Source organism: Calonectris borealis, chromosome 11, assembly GCF_964195595.1.
Source record: "Calonectris borealis chromosome 11, bCalBor7.hap1.2, whole genome shotgun sequence".
NCBI classification, from domain to species: Eukaryota; Metazoa; Chordata; class Aves; order Procellariiformes; family Procellariidae; genus Calonectris; species Calonectris borealis.
In genome coordinates this window covers 17,308,947-17,327,159 of record NC_134322.1, presented here as the reverse complement: position 1 = coordinate 17,327,159, position 18,213 = coordinate 17,308,947, and the positions used below count along the sequence as shown (strand labels likewise).

Genomic DNA, 18,213 nt, shown 5'->3' with positions numbered 1-18,213 from the left:
CGCCATTTAAGTTTTCAGATGACCTGCAGCAACGAGAGAGGTCATTGAAGGATACAAATTAATAAAAATAATATAAATTAAGATTTTCTACAGGGAGAAATAGGTAGAGAGAAGGAGAGACAGGCACAGGACAGCGGGAGGAGAGCAGCGTGCGTGGTCGGGAGCCCGAGGCGGTGAGCGGCACCGCGGTGAATGACGTTTCGAAAGATCCGCTAAGGTTCGTAAAGCCAGAGGCTGCCCGTGCAGAGCCGTTGGGGAGGGGGCAACGCGAGATGCAGCACCAGGCTGGCTGAAATCCCTGTTTTTCCAGGGCGGCTGCCGCCCTGGGCTCGTCCCTCCGTGGGGCTGCGGCGCAGCCGGCGGCCCCGCCTCCCCCGCCCGCCCTTCGCCGGCAGCGGCGGAGCCGGCAGCGGCAGGCAAGATGGCGGCGCTGGCGGGGCTGCGCGCCCTGCGGAGGCTCTGCGGCGTCGCTCTCTTCCTGTCCCAGCTCTACGTCCTCTCCGGCCGCGGTGAGCGCGGCCGCCGCCGCTTTGCCCGGGCTCCCTGAGGCCGAGACAGGGCGGGTGGGGAGGGAGGGGGGGGGGCAGGGAGGGAGCTGCTGCTTGGCCGCGGCCCCGCGGACGACTCTGGCGGGCCGGGCGCTCCCAGCCCCGGGCTCGGCGGGGGAGGCCTGCTGGCGCCCCGGCGGCTGGCCTGCAGGTGGGGGCTGTTCTCCCGAGTCTCCTCAGCCGATCCCCGGGGCGGGGGCTGAGCGCGCCCCTGGAGGGTCCGGCGGCCGAGCTGGGAGGCGACCGTAACCTCGGCTTGATGAAGATGCGTTGCCACTTCCCTGACTGGGGCGGGGGGGACCAGGGGCTGCGGGCATGGCTGGTTTTAATTGTGCGCTGCAGGGCTGGGACTTGGTACCGAGATGCTCGGCGTTAGGACAACAGACGGGCTAGGCCCCGCTCGCCGGCTGGTCTGTGCTCTAGGCTTACATAGCGTCTCCGGTGCGTGCTCCGCCTGAGTGGCGTCTGATCCAAAATGTAACTGGCGAGGGCACCGGGGCTTCTCGGCACCGCCTGGGTAGACAGACGTGACAGACCTCTGTGTATGCTTCCACCCGGGCATGGCTGCTCGTGCTGCGTGTGTGCTGCCCTGCGGGCTCTGGCGCAGATCTACGCGCCTCTGAGCTCTGCACAGCCCCGAGTCCTTGCAATCGTGGGATCCGCGCAGAGACAAACATGAAGTGCATGCACAAATACAGGCGTGGTTGCCAGCCAGTTCTTCTATTCTAGCTTTCTATCAAAAGTAGCTGCATTGCTTGGTTAAATGGTTTTGTTCAGTAGCAAATACAGTGTAAAATCTGCTTTCTGAGCAGTGTTTTTTAATTCTCAAGAATCAAAAAATAAGACTGAATTGAAATAAACATGATTTCTTGTCTAAAAGGAACAATTCAATTCTAATGCTCATTTTAATGCTTAATGTCAACATCCTACTATTCATAGAATAGGTAAACAAATTTTTGTAATTTTTTTTTATTCTCATTACACTTTCTACTTGTAATTTCATATCAGTGTGCTGAAATCAAACTGTGTCTGAAGACTAATTTTATTCTAGAAATATCACTTTCTTCATATCTTTTTTTCTTGTAGCAGGATCTTTGATGACCACAAAGCATTCACAGCCACAGTCTACATTTGCAAAAAGCCTAACTTCAACGAGTACAAATACTCCCTATTTTAAAGCAGCAGGTACAATTACGCTGTTTCTTTTGTTTTTCTTCTGTGGGCCTTTTTCCTCAGTGTCTTGAGTTTAGTAGTAAAGTTCTTGAATTATGTCTTAGACACCTGTACATGCTTTCACAGTGGTGAAAGACATTATAGTGTAACACATTATGAATTATTCTCCAATGCCTTAACAACTAGTTTGGATTATATAATTAGAAAATTGGTCCATATAAGATCTTACAACTAGAATCTAAACGACCAGTTAAACTGCTGTTGTGGTTCATGTGTTTTACACCCTGTCAGGATGGTGGAAGTTCTTGAAAGACTCCAGCATTCTGCAAGAACTCGTTACTCTTCCTTATCCAACATAAATACAATTTTTTTAGCTAAGGGATCTGTCAGGATTGGCTGAAACACTGTTCTTGCTAGTAATTTAAGAGGTGATTCTGAACATGTAAAACAGCAAACGGCTGAGCTAGCTGTAAACAGTTAGACCTGAACTAAAAGTAGGTTACATGTGTCAACCTGCTTCTATACCTAAACTGATTACTTCTGCTGAGAAATACTGGCTGAGGCGGCACTAATCCGTGCTAAGCTCTGCTCTGGTGCTGTACTGAATTGTGTTGCTGTGCTGTCCTGGACGGAACTCCTGCGAGATCCTTGCAGGATACCCGCTGTCTTGTGTAGCTCACTTGACTAACGCAGTGGTTCCCACAACACCAACTAGTAATGCTGTTCACTGTATAATAAGGAAAGCCCTTTATACAGTGTCAGTGGGTCTGTGTGTATATACAGTACAAAAGAAAAAATATGTGTATATATATACTTTAGACTATATAGCTTTTTGTGTTCGCTTTCTTAATTTTATTCACGTATTTCACCTTCCAGAAAGTACAGAAATTCCATCTTATGTGACTAAATGTCCTAGCAACGGGCTTTGCAGTAGATTGCCACCAGACTGTATGACATGTAACACAAACTATTCCTGTATATATGGGAAGCCGGCCACTTTTGATTGCAAAGTCAAGCCACACGTTCATTGTGTTGTAAGTAACCTGTTACTTTTAAACCCAAATTTAAGTAATTTAATTAAACTGTGGCATCTTGTCATAAAATATAAAAAATTGATTTCCAGGTTCTTACATAGGCAGGCTTGCAGACCTACGATATATTCATTCAACTGTAGGCCGTTGCTGAAGAGGCAGACCTACCCTTCTCTGTTTTGCCTTTCTTGCATTGGACCTTTTTGTTACGCAGCCATGCAATTGAGTTAAATCAATTTGTTGACCAATCAAAATTGAACCATTTTGAGGGTGGGGAGGCTAAATATCCATTAGAGCTACAAACTGATCTTACAGGTGAGACTGAATGAGTCCTCCTTCTGGCAGTAGCCTTAGATTGCAGGAAGGCAGTAACGTTAAACTGCACTTTAATAACTCTTTGTCAGTTTTCTAATGTTGATTTTTCTATTTTACTTGACTACATAGAGGTAGCAAAAAGGGTAATTGTTATTTTGCCCCAAATGTCTCTCCATTAAATGTAACTTGATACTGCACACTGTGAATTTTTTTTATTACTAGTGAAGTCATAATGCTGTCCTTTTATAGGATCAGAATAACCACGAGCAGGAGAACTTTACAATTAACATGACATGCCAGTTTTGCTGGCAGCTTGCAACAACTGATTATGTATGTACCAATTCTACAAACTGCATGACGGTTTCTTGTCCGCGACAACGATATAATGCCACTTGTACAGTACGGGATCATATTCATTGTCTAGGTAAGGTGGGCTAAAATGGATTCTGTAAAGAAGTTGTTTTTCTAAAGAACTTCTTAAGATTTTTTTGTAATGGGTCAATACAATGATTGTTTATGTACATTGCACTAACAGCCTGCACCTTGATTAATCTATTGAATTTTTTTATAGTTACATTTTAATTTTTAAGTGTAATAGTGACATCTAACTGTAAACATTGGCTTTTAATACTGTTGTGTACCTTCACATGAGAGAAAATAGTTCTGCTTTATTTTTGTCAACTTCTATGAATTTGGACACCACTAATAGAATCAATATCAAATGTCTCAGTGGGATAATTAAAAAAATCCATGCTAGTTTCACCCAACTAGTTTAATTTTCCCCCTGTTTGTTCAGTGACCTTGCATGTTTTCTGATGTGGGACGAAGATTGACGGAACAGAGGACTCTGGAGTATATATGAGCTTTTGTGTTGACAGTGTTTGTTTCAATTAGTGTCAACCCTTTCAGACTCTTGTTAGAGAAATACAGCATCTTCTTGCTTGTCATTTTCTTACTCGTTATGTGGTCTTTGTTTGTTACATTAAGGTTTGAATGTTCTCTAATGTTTAGGTAATCGTGTCTTTCCTAAGATGCTGTATTGCAACTGGACTGGAGGTTATAAGTGGTCTACTGCCTTGGCGCTAAGGTACACGAGAACTATTAGATAACGTCAAGCTAAAATAGATAATATTATTAGAAATAGATTAATTGTCTATAAAATCTTCAGTTTGTGTGTTTTTCTGCTTGGTATTTTTTAATGGTGTACTGAGTAACCGGTATTTCATATAGTCTAGCTTAGAATTTGGAAGCATAGGATGCCCGAAGATTTCATATGCAACGATGCTAGCTGTCTTCAGTAATAGAGCTTGAGAGAAAACATCTACCCTATTTCTGCATCGAATGTACTTTCTTGAGAGTAAATGCCAATGATTCTTCAGCTTCACAAAGTCATCCATTTTCTGAGTAGAGAGGACATGCTTGCTTTTATTCTGTATGGTGTCAAATGAGGTACAAATGCTTAAAAAAATCTGCAGATTTATGGTTTTTTTTCTCCCAGTTTTTTATGTTTTAAACAACTAGGGCTGAAAATCATCCAAATTACTTCTTGGCATCTGAAATGAATGCAGCTGTTTCTGAATCTGATCAGTCTCACTGAGCTGGCTATTGTTGGTATACATTTGTTACGGCTGCCTTCCCAACTGTAACAGCTAGAAGTGCCTTGAGACGAAGTTTCTTACATTTTAAACTATTAGGGGAGTGACCAGTGTAGCAGTGTTGAAAGAAACTATTTAGGTTATTTTTGGAATATTAAGCCATTAGAGCACCACAATAGCGATTTGAAAGTAACTGAAGTTCTTTTGGTGGTAAGACCTCTTTCATTAAATTTTAATGTTTCAAAAGTGGTTAATATGATAAATTAGGTAGTAAGACACTCTATTCCTGGAGCCAAAGATACAATAAGACCCTGATTAAGAAAGCGATCTAACGTACTTTCCTTTATAGCAAGAGTTCTCTCTGCCACCAGCTGGCGAAATTTACTGTTGCCTGCCTACTGCATGGGGCTGAATATAGCGTTTGGGTCTGTTTCTATAGCTTGTTTGTTGGGGTTTTTTTTAGCTTCTGCTAGCTTAGAAAAGTTGAAATACATTTATAAATTTGAGAGTTTTGGGTTTTATTGCTTGTCATGAATGAAAAACTGTCAAGTCTGTGGATAGTATTAATCAGCTAAGAAATAGTGCTATTTCATTAACAGCTTTCTGATTTAATAACCCAGTCAGCTCTTTTCGTATAAAAAATGTATACTTTCTTGAATGATGTAGAGCAAAACTATCATCAACTTGTAGGTATGCCAGAAAGAATACCCAAACTGAGTTAATCTAAAAATAATAATAATGAATCATGTTTCTGTTCTTACAGCATCACCCTTGGTGGATTTGGTGCCGATCGTTTCTATCTGGGCCAGTGGCGGGAAGGTCTGGGAAAACTCTTCAGCTTTGGTGGACTTGGAATATGGACACTAATTGATGTGCTACTAATAGGTGTTGGCTATGTGGGACCTGCAGATGGTTCTCTTTATATTTAAATGTGGGTGCAACATGTTTTGGAGAGGAGTAATTGCTTGGAAAGGGCTCTAAATAAAAGAATGTATAGATTTGAGCCTTTGAGGTAGAATGAAGAACAACTGTTCTTCTTATGTGCATACGTTTTAATGTACAGTATCTGTACTTAGTTTGCCTTTCACTAAGGTAAAATAAAAGAGTGGATCACTGAGTAAGTTGAAATTCATTTTCTTTCTTCTATGGACATGCTATTTTTCTATGAAAAAAGTTGAACACCTAACCAAATTCTGCCCTGTGCTTGAACTTGGATGATCTGTCAAGCACCAAAAGAGATACAAACTAACTTGAATATTGAGTTGTTTACTTCATATTTGTATGCTTGAATTTAACTTTAAAGCTAACTTCCCTAAATATGTCAGTCATACATTCTTTTTTCGTATTTGTGGGAGGATAATTTATTTGCCTGAATTACTCTAGTATGTAGTATGTAGATCACCGTGTTTTATGATGTTAATTACACTCATCTCTGTTTTGGGATATAGCAAGAGCTAGCATTTGCTTAGTGACTTGTTGACTTAAAATTAGAATTAGATTGCAGTAACACTAAAAGCTAAATATGAAATAATTGAAATAGATTTTAGGATTGCTCCAGAATGTCTATTTTGGTTGGGTTTGACCTGCGTATCAGTGGAAGGTACAACTCGTATTCTTGTGCTACTAAGCTTGCCAAGTTAATTCAAAAAAAGGGTTGGCAGTATAAGCGTGCGTTTATCCACTTAGGGCTTCGTAACAAGGTAATGTAGCAACCTGCAGAGGAGTAGCTTCGTTTAGTTCCCTTACCCGCCCGCGGGCGCTGCCTACCTCTCGGCAGGCGACATCTTCCCTGCCCTCCCCGTACACTGGACTGGAACTGTCGCTTGTGCAGTAGGAAGGCGCAGTACATCTGAAAATCTTGAATAAACTTGAAGCTTTTATGGAATTGGGTATTAACAGTGTTTTTTATGAGCTCGCCTTCGCTCCTGCTGCACCTGTATTTCTGTGCTCGGGTGGTTGGCGGCGGGAGGGAGGGGGCGGGGCGGGGCGAGCGGCGGGGCTGTGGCCGCGGGCCCCTGCCCAAGGAAGGGGTCACAGGGCGGGGCGCTGCCCGCGGCTGGCGGCAAGAGCCGGGGGCCGGCTCCTGCGGGGGCGGAACGCAACCGTGGGGGCCGGCTCCTGCCGGCCGGGCCGGGGGGCGGTGCCGCCGCCGTGAGCCCGGCCGCCGCCCGCCCTCCGCCGGCACAGGCGCCGTCATGGCGGCGGAGCGGGAGCTGCGCTTCTACCGGCAGCTGCCCAAAGTGGTGAGCGCGGCGGGGGCAGCGCGGCCGCGGGGGCTCGGCGGGGCCGCTGCGGTGAAGCAGCCGACGGCGGCCGGGGCCCTGCCCGTCCCTCGGGTGCGCGGCCCCGGCTGCGGCGGGCGGCCCCGGGCGCTGCTGGCGGGTGCGGAACCCGCGGTGCAGGCGGGCCCGGGCGGGAGCGGGGGGCCAGGGCCTGAGGGGCTGGCGCTGCAGCCGGCAGCGCGGCGGGCGGGCGGGCAGGCGGCTCATGCGGGTTTTTAACAAACGCGCGCTTTTTCTGAGGGCCTTTATCCCTCAGTGCGGTGGGTGCTTGCCGGGCCACCTCTTCGCGGTTCTTAGTGTCTAATCTCCTTCCAGTTAAATCAATTGAGCGTGATCTTTATTTTCTTTTTTTGTCCTGTTTTTCCCCGAGGCTAGCCCAAGGAGTCTGTCTCAGATAACGCTTTTTTTCCCCCATGTCCCGAAGGGTGTGCCTGGCTTTTAGCGTATCGGTGCTGTCCGTCGGTACGTGTCACCCCGCTTTTATCGGTGCTACCGTGCTGGACTTGCAAACAGCGAATGGCACGTACGCCAACGGAGAGCTTACACAGTAAATGCACAGGTGCACAATCAAACCACATCAAATCACGCCATCCTTGTATTCTCATGCTCCTTTTCAGTAAGGTGTTTTTCAGGGTTTATGTCTAATGTCTAACTGAATTCTGAGAGATATTTCAGTTGTAAGATTGTGAAAAATTTAATGCAGCAGTAGTAGTATGTATCTGGCTTGATTTCCAGACGTGGTAAGCAGCTGTAGCTCCTGGTGCTTAGTTGGAGCTGTGCACCTTCACAGTTTAAGATAATCTGACCCCTTTTCCTCTGCTTGTGAACTTAATACTTTAAAATAGGAATCTGAAATGTAATACTTCACAAAATTAAAATAATTAAATCTTGAAGGAGTTACAATTTCAACACGTTTTCCAATGAAAGGCTTGAAGAAATATTTCTCATTTTTCTTTTCCCAGTGAGAAGGGATGTGTTCCAGGGGGTGAGGGGGTAGGTAACAAAGCAGATGCTTTGCAGACACATTCTGAATGAGTTGGGAGGGCACTAGGGACCTGTTCCATATGTCGGGAGCCAGGAGATCATAAGAAGGAGCAAAGGTGAAGCGAGGAATGGAGCTGAGGATCATAGGTTTGGACCCCAAAGGCAGGTTGTCAAGAGAAAGTTGGGCAGAAAGCAGTCTCAGACAAAGGAGGGCAATTACTCCAGTTGCTGTTAATGGGTAGACGCAGCATCCTGCTGGATTTCTGGTGTGAGTTAAAACTTCAAATTATGAGAAAAAGAAAGCCGAGTGGATATACGGATGTTGCTATTTTCAGACAATGTACACATACATTTAACTTGCAGTGGATGGGGAACGAGTTCTTGAATCCTTATTATACTTCCCTCAAGACTGAGGCAGCTGTTCGCTTCCTCCTCACCTTGAACGGCACCACTCCAACGATTAGCTGGAGAGCCCTTTTCCCAGAGCCGGCTGCGCTCCCGCCGAGATAGGGCTGACAAGAGCCTGCCGAGTGAGAAGGAACAAACGGGACAGTCTTCGTTGAACTGGTGCATGCAAAAGCATGAGGAAACAATTAGCCAAACACACAGATAACTGTTACTTTATTTTCAAACTCAGAGCGAAACAATAATGTAGGACACAAGAACAGGAATACAAACGAGAAGCAGAAGCCGTCCTTTTCACCGGACACAAATCCATAGGATTTTTTTTCTCTAGGAACTTCATGCTCATTTGAACGGCTGTATCAGTTCTGCCACTATGAAGAAACTTATGGCCCAGAAGCCGAACCTTCAGATCCAGAATGGAATGACTGTGATTGACAAAGGAAAGAAAAGAACCTTAGAGGAGTGAGTACACACGTGTCTGCGTGTGATGAACATTTACAGAGTGTCTTTTAATTAAGTTCAAAACAGAGAAACATATGGCCTTATACACTGACTGCAGAAAATACATTTTCAAGTTTCAGTTACAGTACAATCCGTTAGATTTTTTGCTACTTGTATCTATAGAATAACTGCTTAGGTGTTTGCAAACTAAATGGAAATCTCATGTTGATTAATTCTCTTTTCAAAGGATTGAAAATTTTCACTTATGGCACGTGCTTTTCAGAGAAAATTGACTCATGTAGTTTCCTTTTTTGGAAACTTCATGTTTTCCTTTGTGCTTCAGAAAGCTCTGTGGTAATAATTTCTGTTGCAGCTGCTTTGTTAGCATCTAAAATCAGAAATCGCCATTCAGATGGTCTTTGTATTTTAAGCTACAAGCTGGTTAATTGAGCATAGTGAGTACATGTTTTCAAAGTGTAGAATTTTTTTTTTTTGAATACTCATTTTACTGTTCAACATTTGTCCAATTTTTTAACTTTTTATTTTAGATGTTTTCAGATGTTTCAGATCATCTATCAGATTACCACTAGGACTGACGATATTTTACTGGTAAGTTAATTAAAGGTTTGCTTAAAACAAGCAAGCAGTACACAGAGTCAAAAGTAGTTGGATTAACAGCATTGGGTTCCAAGTAACAATATCAACAATGGTCCCTTCAGTTAGAGGTCAGAATTATTATTGTAAAACACATTAATTTAGAAACACAGGTTTTTATATAACTTTCACATTTAATTTTTGTGAAAGCAATGAGCTTCCAATCTGGTGGTCTTCATGACCACTCGGATGCTTGGACTGATAATGTCTTAAAAACGTGATGTCTGTTGATTGTTACCAAAAGCTTTAGTTTTGTCATTTCCTGTTTCTTCTTTGGTTCGTTACGTACCAAAACTACAGAACTAGACTTGCCCTTTGTTCACCTCAGATTACAAAGCTGTCAAGGAGAACTGTCGTATGATCAAAATAGGGAGCAGAAAGTGGTGTAGTGTCCTCTTCTTTCCTCCTGTAAAGGCGCTTTCAGGCAGCCTGTTAAACTTACAGAAAGGTACCGTAGCTGTGAAAGGGGTTATGGCTGCACCAGTTGCGGGGTATTCTTGTTCAGACAAGGAAATTCTCATTTGTCCTAACTCTCTTCAGTATCGCAGAGGTGACTGAAGGTACCTTCTGTGGGGTAGTATTTCCAGAGATGGAGAGCGCTAAAAACACATAGGGCCTGAAAATTTTGCAAGTGTTTCACGCCAAAAGATATCTGGGTCTTTTAGTTGTAAAGGAAAATATAACCAATTATAAGCATCACTTTCATGACAATGAATACACTGTTTCTTAATCAGATAACTAAAGATGTTATTAAAGAATTTGCTGATGATGGTGTCAAGTATCTGGAATTGAGGAGCACTCCTAGAGAAGAAAAGTCCACAGGTACAGTCTGTTCTGGTTTTTAATTTCCATGTCTGATGTGCTATAAAACTTAGGTAGGACTATGTCAGTAACAAGTAAAGTCAAATTTAGTTGGTTCAATAAAAATATACTTTAAATACAAAAGCAAAGATTTAACCATGTAAAAACATGTCACTTTACTATTTGATTTTTGAGGACAAAAATGTGTTGGTTATAACTCTACTACCCAAGAATTTGGGTTATTCGCTTTAGTATGACATCTGAGTCTGATAATATTTTTAATAGCTGAAGTATTTGCTCTGTGTTACTTCATTTTTTATTTTCTTTTAGATGTGGCTTAATAGAAGCACATAAGAGAAGTCCTGTTGCTACTCTCTGGTTCACACTAAGTTATTTTCTTTCTTCCAGATGTTTAGGAGGAGGCTTAATTCAAATGTATGCTTCAAAGTAAAGCTATATTTATAAACAATTAGAACTATATAGATTAGAAGACTATGGACTAAAATCAAAGGTGCAAAATGAAACTTAAGAGGCTAGAGAGCTGGGTCTGCAACATAATAAAATTAATCCAAATATGTTTATTCCAAATGTGTACATGTGTTTGTAGGTATGACCAAAAGGATGTATGTTGAAACTGTACTTGAGGGTATAAAGCAGTGTAAAGAAGAAGGCTTGGATATAGATGTAAGGTAAATAAAGCACATGGAGTACCTCTGTTTCAAGGTTTTGTGTAGTCTGATGCTCGGTCATGGTTTGCAGAGAATTTTACAAACCATCAGTGTAGGAAAGAAAATCGTGCTTAAACTAGACTACACGGAATGGAAACAGGTAATTCATACAGAAACCTGAGCTTTTTTCTTCCTTTTTACTGATAGAGAATGAAACTGGGTAAAGCTTGTCAGCTCTAAGACTGTCCATTCTCTGCAACATTTTCAGGAAAAGCAGTGGTTTTGATGGAAATTGCATTAAAGATTCCTTTTTCACAGCCTAGATTCATTGCAAAGATTTTGCTTGATTAGTTGTACAAGCAACCTGCTGGAAAGGAGAGGTGGTCCTAAGCAGCAGAAAAGTTTCAGAAGGTGTCAGTGGTTGCTCGGAGGCAGTCTGCTTGCCTGTCTTGTATACTCTCAGTAGAACCCTTGTTAGATTTATTTGTGGAAGCTGAAGAATTCTCAATCTTCATGTGTGCGCCTCTGAGAGGTTGCTCGCCTGAGAGCGCAGGCAGCAAATGAGCAGTGTATTGTTCCCTGCCCTCCCTCTCACTGTGGCTATTGCATTTCACAGGCTAATTTGTGTCCCTCTGCACTTTGGTACCTTCATTCCTTGAACAGTTTCCTATACAAATACTCTTTATACTCAACCGTGAAGGATATAAAGTGCCATTTTTGTTGGTATCGGATTTGTTGGTCTCCTGTTATTACAGCTTGTATTTAACTTAATATGTGCATTTCTATCCTAGATTGTTAATAGCAATAAATAGAAGAGGTGGCCCGGCAGTTGCTAAGCAGACTGTTAAACTTGCTGAAGAGTTCCTTCTTTCCACTGATGGGGTTGTAGTAGGACTTGACCTCAGCGGTGATCCCACTGTAAGTTTTTGTTTTATTTTGGTCTGTTCTTGAAGATAAATATGTAATGTTGTGTAACAGTAAGCGGTTCTAATCATACTTTGTTTTTACAAGTTTTTGTCCTATGTTTATTGCTAGTTTGAATGGATTGCTTGTAATCTTGATACCAGGTTAATCCCTGTTGCTGTAAGGAACAGATACTTTAACAAAGAATCTATAGATTAATATATGACACTGAAAAAAGAGCTACTGAAAAGTAGTGTTTATCTGGGAAGTGTCCGTTACTAAATTGTCCCAGTCAGATTGACTGGGTTGAGGCAAGTTAAATAATATTGCAAGTTGACACTAGTTTAAATTTTGTTTAGATGCACCAAATACTTATTGCATACTAAGAAAGCAAAAATGTTTGAGGATAGCTGTCAAGTTGCAATGAAATAGCTCCAGGTGGTAGTTGTGGAAAGGATATCAAAATCAAGACAATTGGCTTGTCAGTGTTGGGCATCATCTGAATTACTGACGTTTGACCAGTTTGTCTAAATTGTGCCCATATGGCAGAACATTATGTGACTTGCTGCATTCAAAACTGAAGTAATGGGAAAAGAACAATAATTCAATGTAACTGTATTTGAATTTTGATATTGCTAGACTTCTTAATTATTGTAATAGGAGGAGTTTTGTAAAACAAGCTGTAGAATGGTGATGTGCTTCTGTCTTCAAGGCAGGACATGGTCAAGATTTTTTGGAACCGCTCTCAGAAGCAAAGAAAGCAGGTCTAAAGCTGGCCTTGCATCTTTCAGAGGTAAAAGTTTTCTTTATTTTGGTCCTTCTCTGTAATTCCCATTTTATAAAAACCTTGATGAAACTAAAATTAACTTCTGTGCGTTTTGAACTTCTCAGGCCAAAGTAGTAATGGCTTGGGGTGTTTTGACAAGAGAGAAGAAAACAAGGAGAAATCTTCAACAATCTGTTCTGAATCAGAACCGTCAAATTTTTTCTTACTGTACTATATCTATTGGGGGGTTAGGTGTGAATTTGAAAATTAGTAATACTCCAAGAGATTCACTGTTTTCTTCCTGGTATTTTATCAGAAGTTACGTATAGTAAAATTCGCACATTTTCATGAGTAGTTCTGTTAGCTCTGCTTCTATCAGTAGAAAGAGTTGGGCTTCTCCATACAATCTATTGAAGTGGTGGCTGAAGTTTACTCTGACGAGTCTGATAAATACTGAAAATATTTTTATTTCTTCAGGAAATTAAGCATGATATATCATGTCACAGGCCTATTTATACTTGTTTTTATTTCATTAAGGAGGCTTTTGCAGGATATTCCTGCATGCTTCTCTGAAAATTTATTTCTTAATGTCTCAGTGGTCTTTTGGTTTTGTTTCATTTTTTTGTTTGTTTGTTTGTTTTTGGCCTCTTGCAGTTTAAGTTCTTCATGCACCATTTTTTTAACCCCTGTGTAAAACAAGCGTTAAAGGTTGTCTTGACAAGGCAGTTTTGAAACTGAAGCATACAAAGTTGATTTGAGGCCTCCAACTGAAAGTACTTCGGAACTGCAAATAGCGATCATCTGTTTTTACATACCAGTTTAGGATTATGAGTTCTTCAGTTTGTAATTCCAAGTTGAGAGTCACTTTCATGCACTACATCTTTCTTTACAGGGTAGTAATGCAGGTATTTAGTCTCACTAACACTTTCTTTTGGATAAGATATGCTGTGAAAATAGAACTTGAAGTCCGTTGTAATTATTTAATGTGCTGTCTTATGCTGCCTTGACAGAATGTAAAATATATCCTCTCTAGATTCCAAATCAAGAAGAGGAGACCAAAATTCTCCTGGGCCTGCCTCCTGACAGAATTGGACATGGAACATTTCTCAATTCTGCCACAACAGGTTCAGAAGAGTTAGTGCCACTTGTTCGACAGAATCATATACCTATTGGTAAGAAAAAAAGTTACGAAAATTACTTGGTGATCTCTAGATTTCAGAATATGATACGTCCTGCTGATCGAATAACTCTGATTTGTCTTTGACCAGAGGTGACTTAGAAAAACGTGGCAGTGTATGTGAGAGAATAGCCTATAAAGGCACACTGGTAACGCTTTTGTGTTTTTGACATATTTGAGGCAGCAGACAACAATCTGAGAAAACAAAACTAAATCATAATTTTCACTTACTGTGCAAGGCTGTGTGGTGTTTCTCTATCTGGTTTGCAAGCTCCCTAAATTTTATACCCAGCCAGTAGTTGAGAAGAAATTGATTACCAAACTTCCCTCAGAACATATTACCAAATATTTTATAGCATAGAAAATCAGGGAAACAACAATAGGTGATTTTTATTTTCATTCAGGAACAGAAATAAGTCAATGAATGTGTCAAAAACATAGCATGTCTTTTGTTTTGATATATATCCTTGTTTCTTCTTTTTTTTTCCCCTTAGAACTTTGCATGACATCAAACATCAAAACTCAGACAGTGCCTTCCTGTGACAAACACCATTTTGGATACTGGTACAACATGGGCCACCCTGCAGTGCTTTGTGTAAGTTTTTTGATTTTAACCATGTGTTTAGGCAAACTAGTGTGAAATTGGAGAAATGTATCTCCTTTTATGGATCAGAGCTGACTTACTAACAATTTCTGACCTTGCAGCAAATCATCTGCTTATAGGAAATCATAATGTTCTGTTTGAGAAATGCTTGTAATACAAATGGGAATTTTTAGTATTTCTCTTGGTTTTATTGCAAAGCAAGACCTTTCTTTCTGTATAGGTAAGATGATCAACTATGCATGCCGTGCACTTCTTAACTGTTTGTGTACTGACAGATTTCTCTTAGACATATTGGTCCAATGCTTGCATTTAAGCTTGTGCTTACCTGGGTATTTATCGTGTTGGATGAAACTTCTTGAGTTCTCTCGACAGCTCATTAAGGTCCTTAAATGTTGAGGTGCCAAGTACTTTTGCTGGCACTGGCAGGATTTCCTATCATCCTGTTGGTTTAACGACTACAATTTGTAGCATTGTCCAAGTGTGTGTATATATATTAGAGCGTTGTGCTTATTATTCAAATAAGCCTCAATCCTTTATTGTATAAAGTATTTATTATTGCGTTTGAACTCTGTTGTATTAGGTAAAAAATAATTCAGGATTAGAGATTATTTCTGAGATTTTCAATTGTGAAAATTCTAGATAACCAATGAAGTCACGTAAGAAAGCAGTTTACCCATAAAGGCCTATAAAAAGAGGAGTAGTGGAAGGAGATACTACAGTGTCTTAAGTTTAACAGGATGTAGTTAGCATTCTTCTCTGTGGGGACACAAGGACTCTGACTTGCAGATGGGTAGTCTCATTAACCCTGAAATAATCCTAACTTGCTCCTTTTAGATGAATAATCTGTAGGTGGCTTTTAATCATATGTTTTTGATGCTAGCCTAGTACTTCAGTCAGTATCAAGAAATTGTTCTAGTTGACACTAAGTACGGAGAGTGAGACAGTTTCTTCCCTGAAGATGTAGGAATACAGCGTATGCTCTAGTTCCCAAGCCTGAGGAAAGGGGAAAGAGGAATAAGGAGGCATGCACACACTGCCATAGCTTGCATGCATACATCATTTGATAGCCATCTTTCTAGCAATTTTAATAGGAAATCCTATTTTCTTGATAAATTGTGCTGTCACTTTAAGAAGTTTTCTTGTATGTTTGAATAACTTATTAATTTTGAGTGAAAAAAGGGCAAATAAAGTGTGAAATAATTACCAACAGATGAAAGAACCATGGAATAAAATGTGAAAGAGCAAGATAAAACTGGTTTGTAATGTGTAGAAAAAACCCTTTTTGACATAGAGGAACTAATTTAAACTTTTTTTTTCTTTTCTTTCAATTTAACTCCAGACTGATGATAAAGGCGTCTTTGCAACAGATCTATCGCAAGAATACGAGCTGGTTGCAAAAACATTTAATCTGACTCGATCACAGATGTGGGATCTTTCCTACGAATCAATCAACTATATCTTTGCTTCAAGTGTAGTAAAATCAAAGCTAAGGGAACAGTGGTGTAAACTGAAGCCAACTCTGTTTGATTAATCAAACTGTGGTTCTAAACAGCTTGGGTGTGTTAGATTAGTTAATAAGCATCTTTTTACTGAAGTCCCTGGCTTTTTTCAGACTTCAGGTTTATAAATCCGGCCCATAAACTGTGCCTGTGCAGAATGAAGACAACAGGAATGCATCCTTTGTTAGTGGGCACAGAAGTAAATGTTCTTTTGTAGCTGGGAAGGGCTCTCAACCAGTGACTAAAATTCTAAATGTCATGTCGTTTCTCTCCAGCTGATACGACATTTCTTAAAAATACTTAGTTGAAATATGTCAACATACTACAAACATTTGAGAGTCAGAACAGAATAAAGGCACAGCTGTTAGGGTTTAAAATGCCTCTGTTGGCAACATTACGCCAAGCAGTTTGTATGTATGGGGTGTATATTTGTTTTTTGTATTTGTTTTTAAACAGAAGTTTTGAGCCATCGATTGGATGGGAAGACAGAAACAAACTCAGGGAGAATGAAATATTTGTCTCAAAGGAATTAAACATTGCATCTGTTTTTATGGGCATACATGACTGAAGCCTGCTGTGGATTGTGTAGCATACGTGGTGGTGCCTATCGATGCACTCAGCACTGGTAGTATTTGGACAAAGTTAAGAATCTTGAATGCCTTAGCAAATTGTGAGCTACTTGGGGGAAATGGGCTAATTCTTAAAATGCTTTTTAGAATCGCTGTTTGTTTCTTGTAAAAAAGCAATAAAAATAGCTTCACTATCCATGTTTTCAAAACCACTCCTTCACGTGTGCATGCGTGTGTATGCGCCTGTCCGTGTCCGAGATCTACGGAGGAGAAGCATGTGTCGCCTGCTGCAGGAGTTGGCAAGTGCGAGTCCCTGGGGCGGACTGGCGGCCTGTGCGCGGCGCCGCTTCTGCTCTGACAGCAGAGGTTGCTCCTTGGTTCAGGCAGCGACAGGGTTCACGCCGCGTGTCTCCATGCATGTGCATGCATATTTTGATACGGAGATATCAAAATATACATGAACATACACATGCAACAGTATCTATCTACTACTAGATACTGCTAGCTAGTGTAGGAAGTATCCAGAGAGAAGGTATGTCATACCTGGAATATTTTTACATTGATTAATTAAACAAGCAAACATTCTGGGCTCTGCAAGGAATACTGAATATAAATACAATGATACAAAAGCTATTCATGACTTCTGCTTTGGTCTTTTGTAATAAAATCAGGATAAAGTAAGTTGTTCTGGCTACAAAGTGGCAATAAGAGACCCCGGGGGTGGGGGGAGGCGGGGGGCAGGACAGCGAAGAAGTTGATATGTAGGTGTGGCTACCTGAGGTTTCCACAGAATGTTTTCCAAGCAGAAAACATTCCTTTTGGAGATGGGGGAAAATTACGTGAAGCAGAACTGTGGTTTTATATATTCTTATCTGGACTCATTCAGAGTGAGACCTCATGCTGACTTTTTATTTATAAACAATACTTTACTTTCCAAATAGTTTCACTGATCACATGATCTTTTGTTGTTTGATCAAGTTGCATTATCACTTGCTGTTTGATCAAGTTTGTATGTTCGTTCTACAAAAATAATTACTATGGTAAATGTATTCTTCTTCCTTTCTTATTGAAAAGCTCTCTAAAGACAGGCTGAGCAACCTTCTGGCATGTTACAGTTATGTATATCTTGGTCTCAGGGCAAGTGGGCCTACACTCAAGTGAGATGGCATTCTCTTGTAAAATAAGTTTTATAATATTTTTATAAGTTATGGTCTTCTAGTAATTCTTCAATAACATAGTATTTGATTTATTAGTGAAGAAAAACTGTCAACTTCCTGTTTATTTCCTAAGGGGTCACCCTCAGTGTTCATTTTATCTGTCAAGTCTAAAACTTTCTAAAGCAAAATAAGACTCATAACTAGTGTCTGATAAGATTTTTAGTTTCAAACTGCTAGTGTTATATGGAAGTAAGTTTGATTTTTAAGATTTACATGTTGAATGTGACATGTGGATGTGTTCATTCAGAGAGCATAGTCCTGGTAAATGTTGCTATTTTCAACTTCCTTTTTTTCCTGCAAGCGTACAGTGTCTTAGAGATTTTTAACATTATGGACTGTTACATATCGTTCTTAGTATTTCCATTTAATTGACTTCCGTGTGTCTTCAAAATACTGCCTTGCATCAGTTGTAGTACTGCCCCCAAACAGTTTGGTACATGACGACACACGGATGCTGCAGAGTTTTATAATTAAAAAAAAGCCTTCCCTCATTATTAATGAAACAACAGTGTTCTGGACACACAATGAAACAGTGCTGTTATATGTAATCTAGAGTTACGAAATCACTCTTCTGAAGACGG

At 40.8% G+C, this 18,213-nt stretch overlaps 2 protein-coding genes across 4 annotated transcripts; both read left to right on the top strand.

The window, feature by feature from the left end:
- The first annotated feature begins 382 nt into the window (after positions 1-382).
- Positions 383-6,547, top strand: TM2D3 (TM2 domain containing 3). 2 transcript variants are annotated; one of them, XM_075160232.1, is made up of 6 exons: positions 383-509; positions 1,638-1,733; positions 2,598-2,755; positions 3,317-3,491; positions 4,079-4,154; positions 5,426-6,547. In XM_075160232.1, exons 1-6 carry the CDS (start codon positions 422-424, stop codon positions 5,589-5,591), a joined length of 759 nt encoding a protein of 252 aa, XP_075016333.1. In that variant the 5' UTR covers positions 383-421; the 3' UTR covers positions 5,592-6,547. The 2 variants fall into 2 exon arrangements, with proteins under 2 accessions (XP_075016333.1, XP_075016332.1); XM_075160231.1 differs by having other exon boundaries at positions 392-509; positions 1,635-1,733.
- Positions 6,548-6,776: 229 nt separating this feature from the next.
- On the top strand, positions 6,777-16,611 carry MAPDA (N6-Methyl-AMP deaminase). Of its 2 annotated transcripts, XM_075160227.1 has the most exons (11): positions 6,777-6,905; positions 7,320-7,406; positions 8,665-8,795; positions 9,323-9,383; positions 10,163-10,250; positions 10,837-10,918; positions 11,689-11,815; positions 12,513-12,593; positions 13,600-13,738; positions 14,238-14,338; positions 15,687-16,611. In XM_075160227.1, exons 1-11 carry the CDS (start codon positions 6,858-6,860, stop codon positions 15,876-15,878), a joined length of 1,137 nt encoding a protein of 378 aa, XP_075016328.1. In that variant the 5' UTR covers positions 6,777-6,857; the 3' UTR covers positions 15,879-16,611. The 2 variants fall into 2 exon arrangements, with proteins under 2 accessions (XP_075016328.1, XP_075016329.1); XM_075160228.1 differs by lacking the exon at positions 7,320-7,406 and having other exon boundaries at positions 6,780-6,905.
- The last annotated feature ends 1,602 nt before the right edge of the window (positions 16,612-18,213 follow it).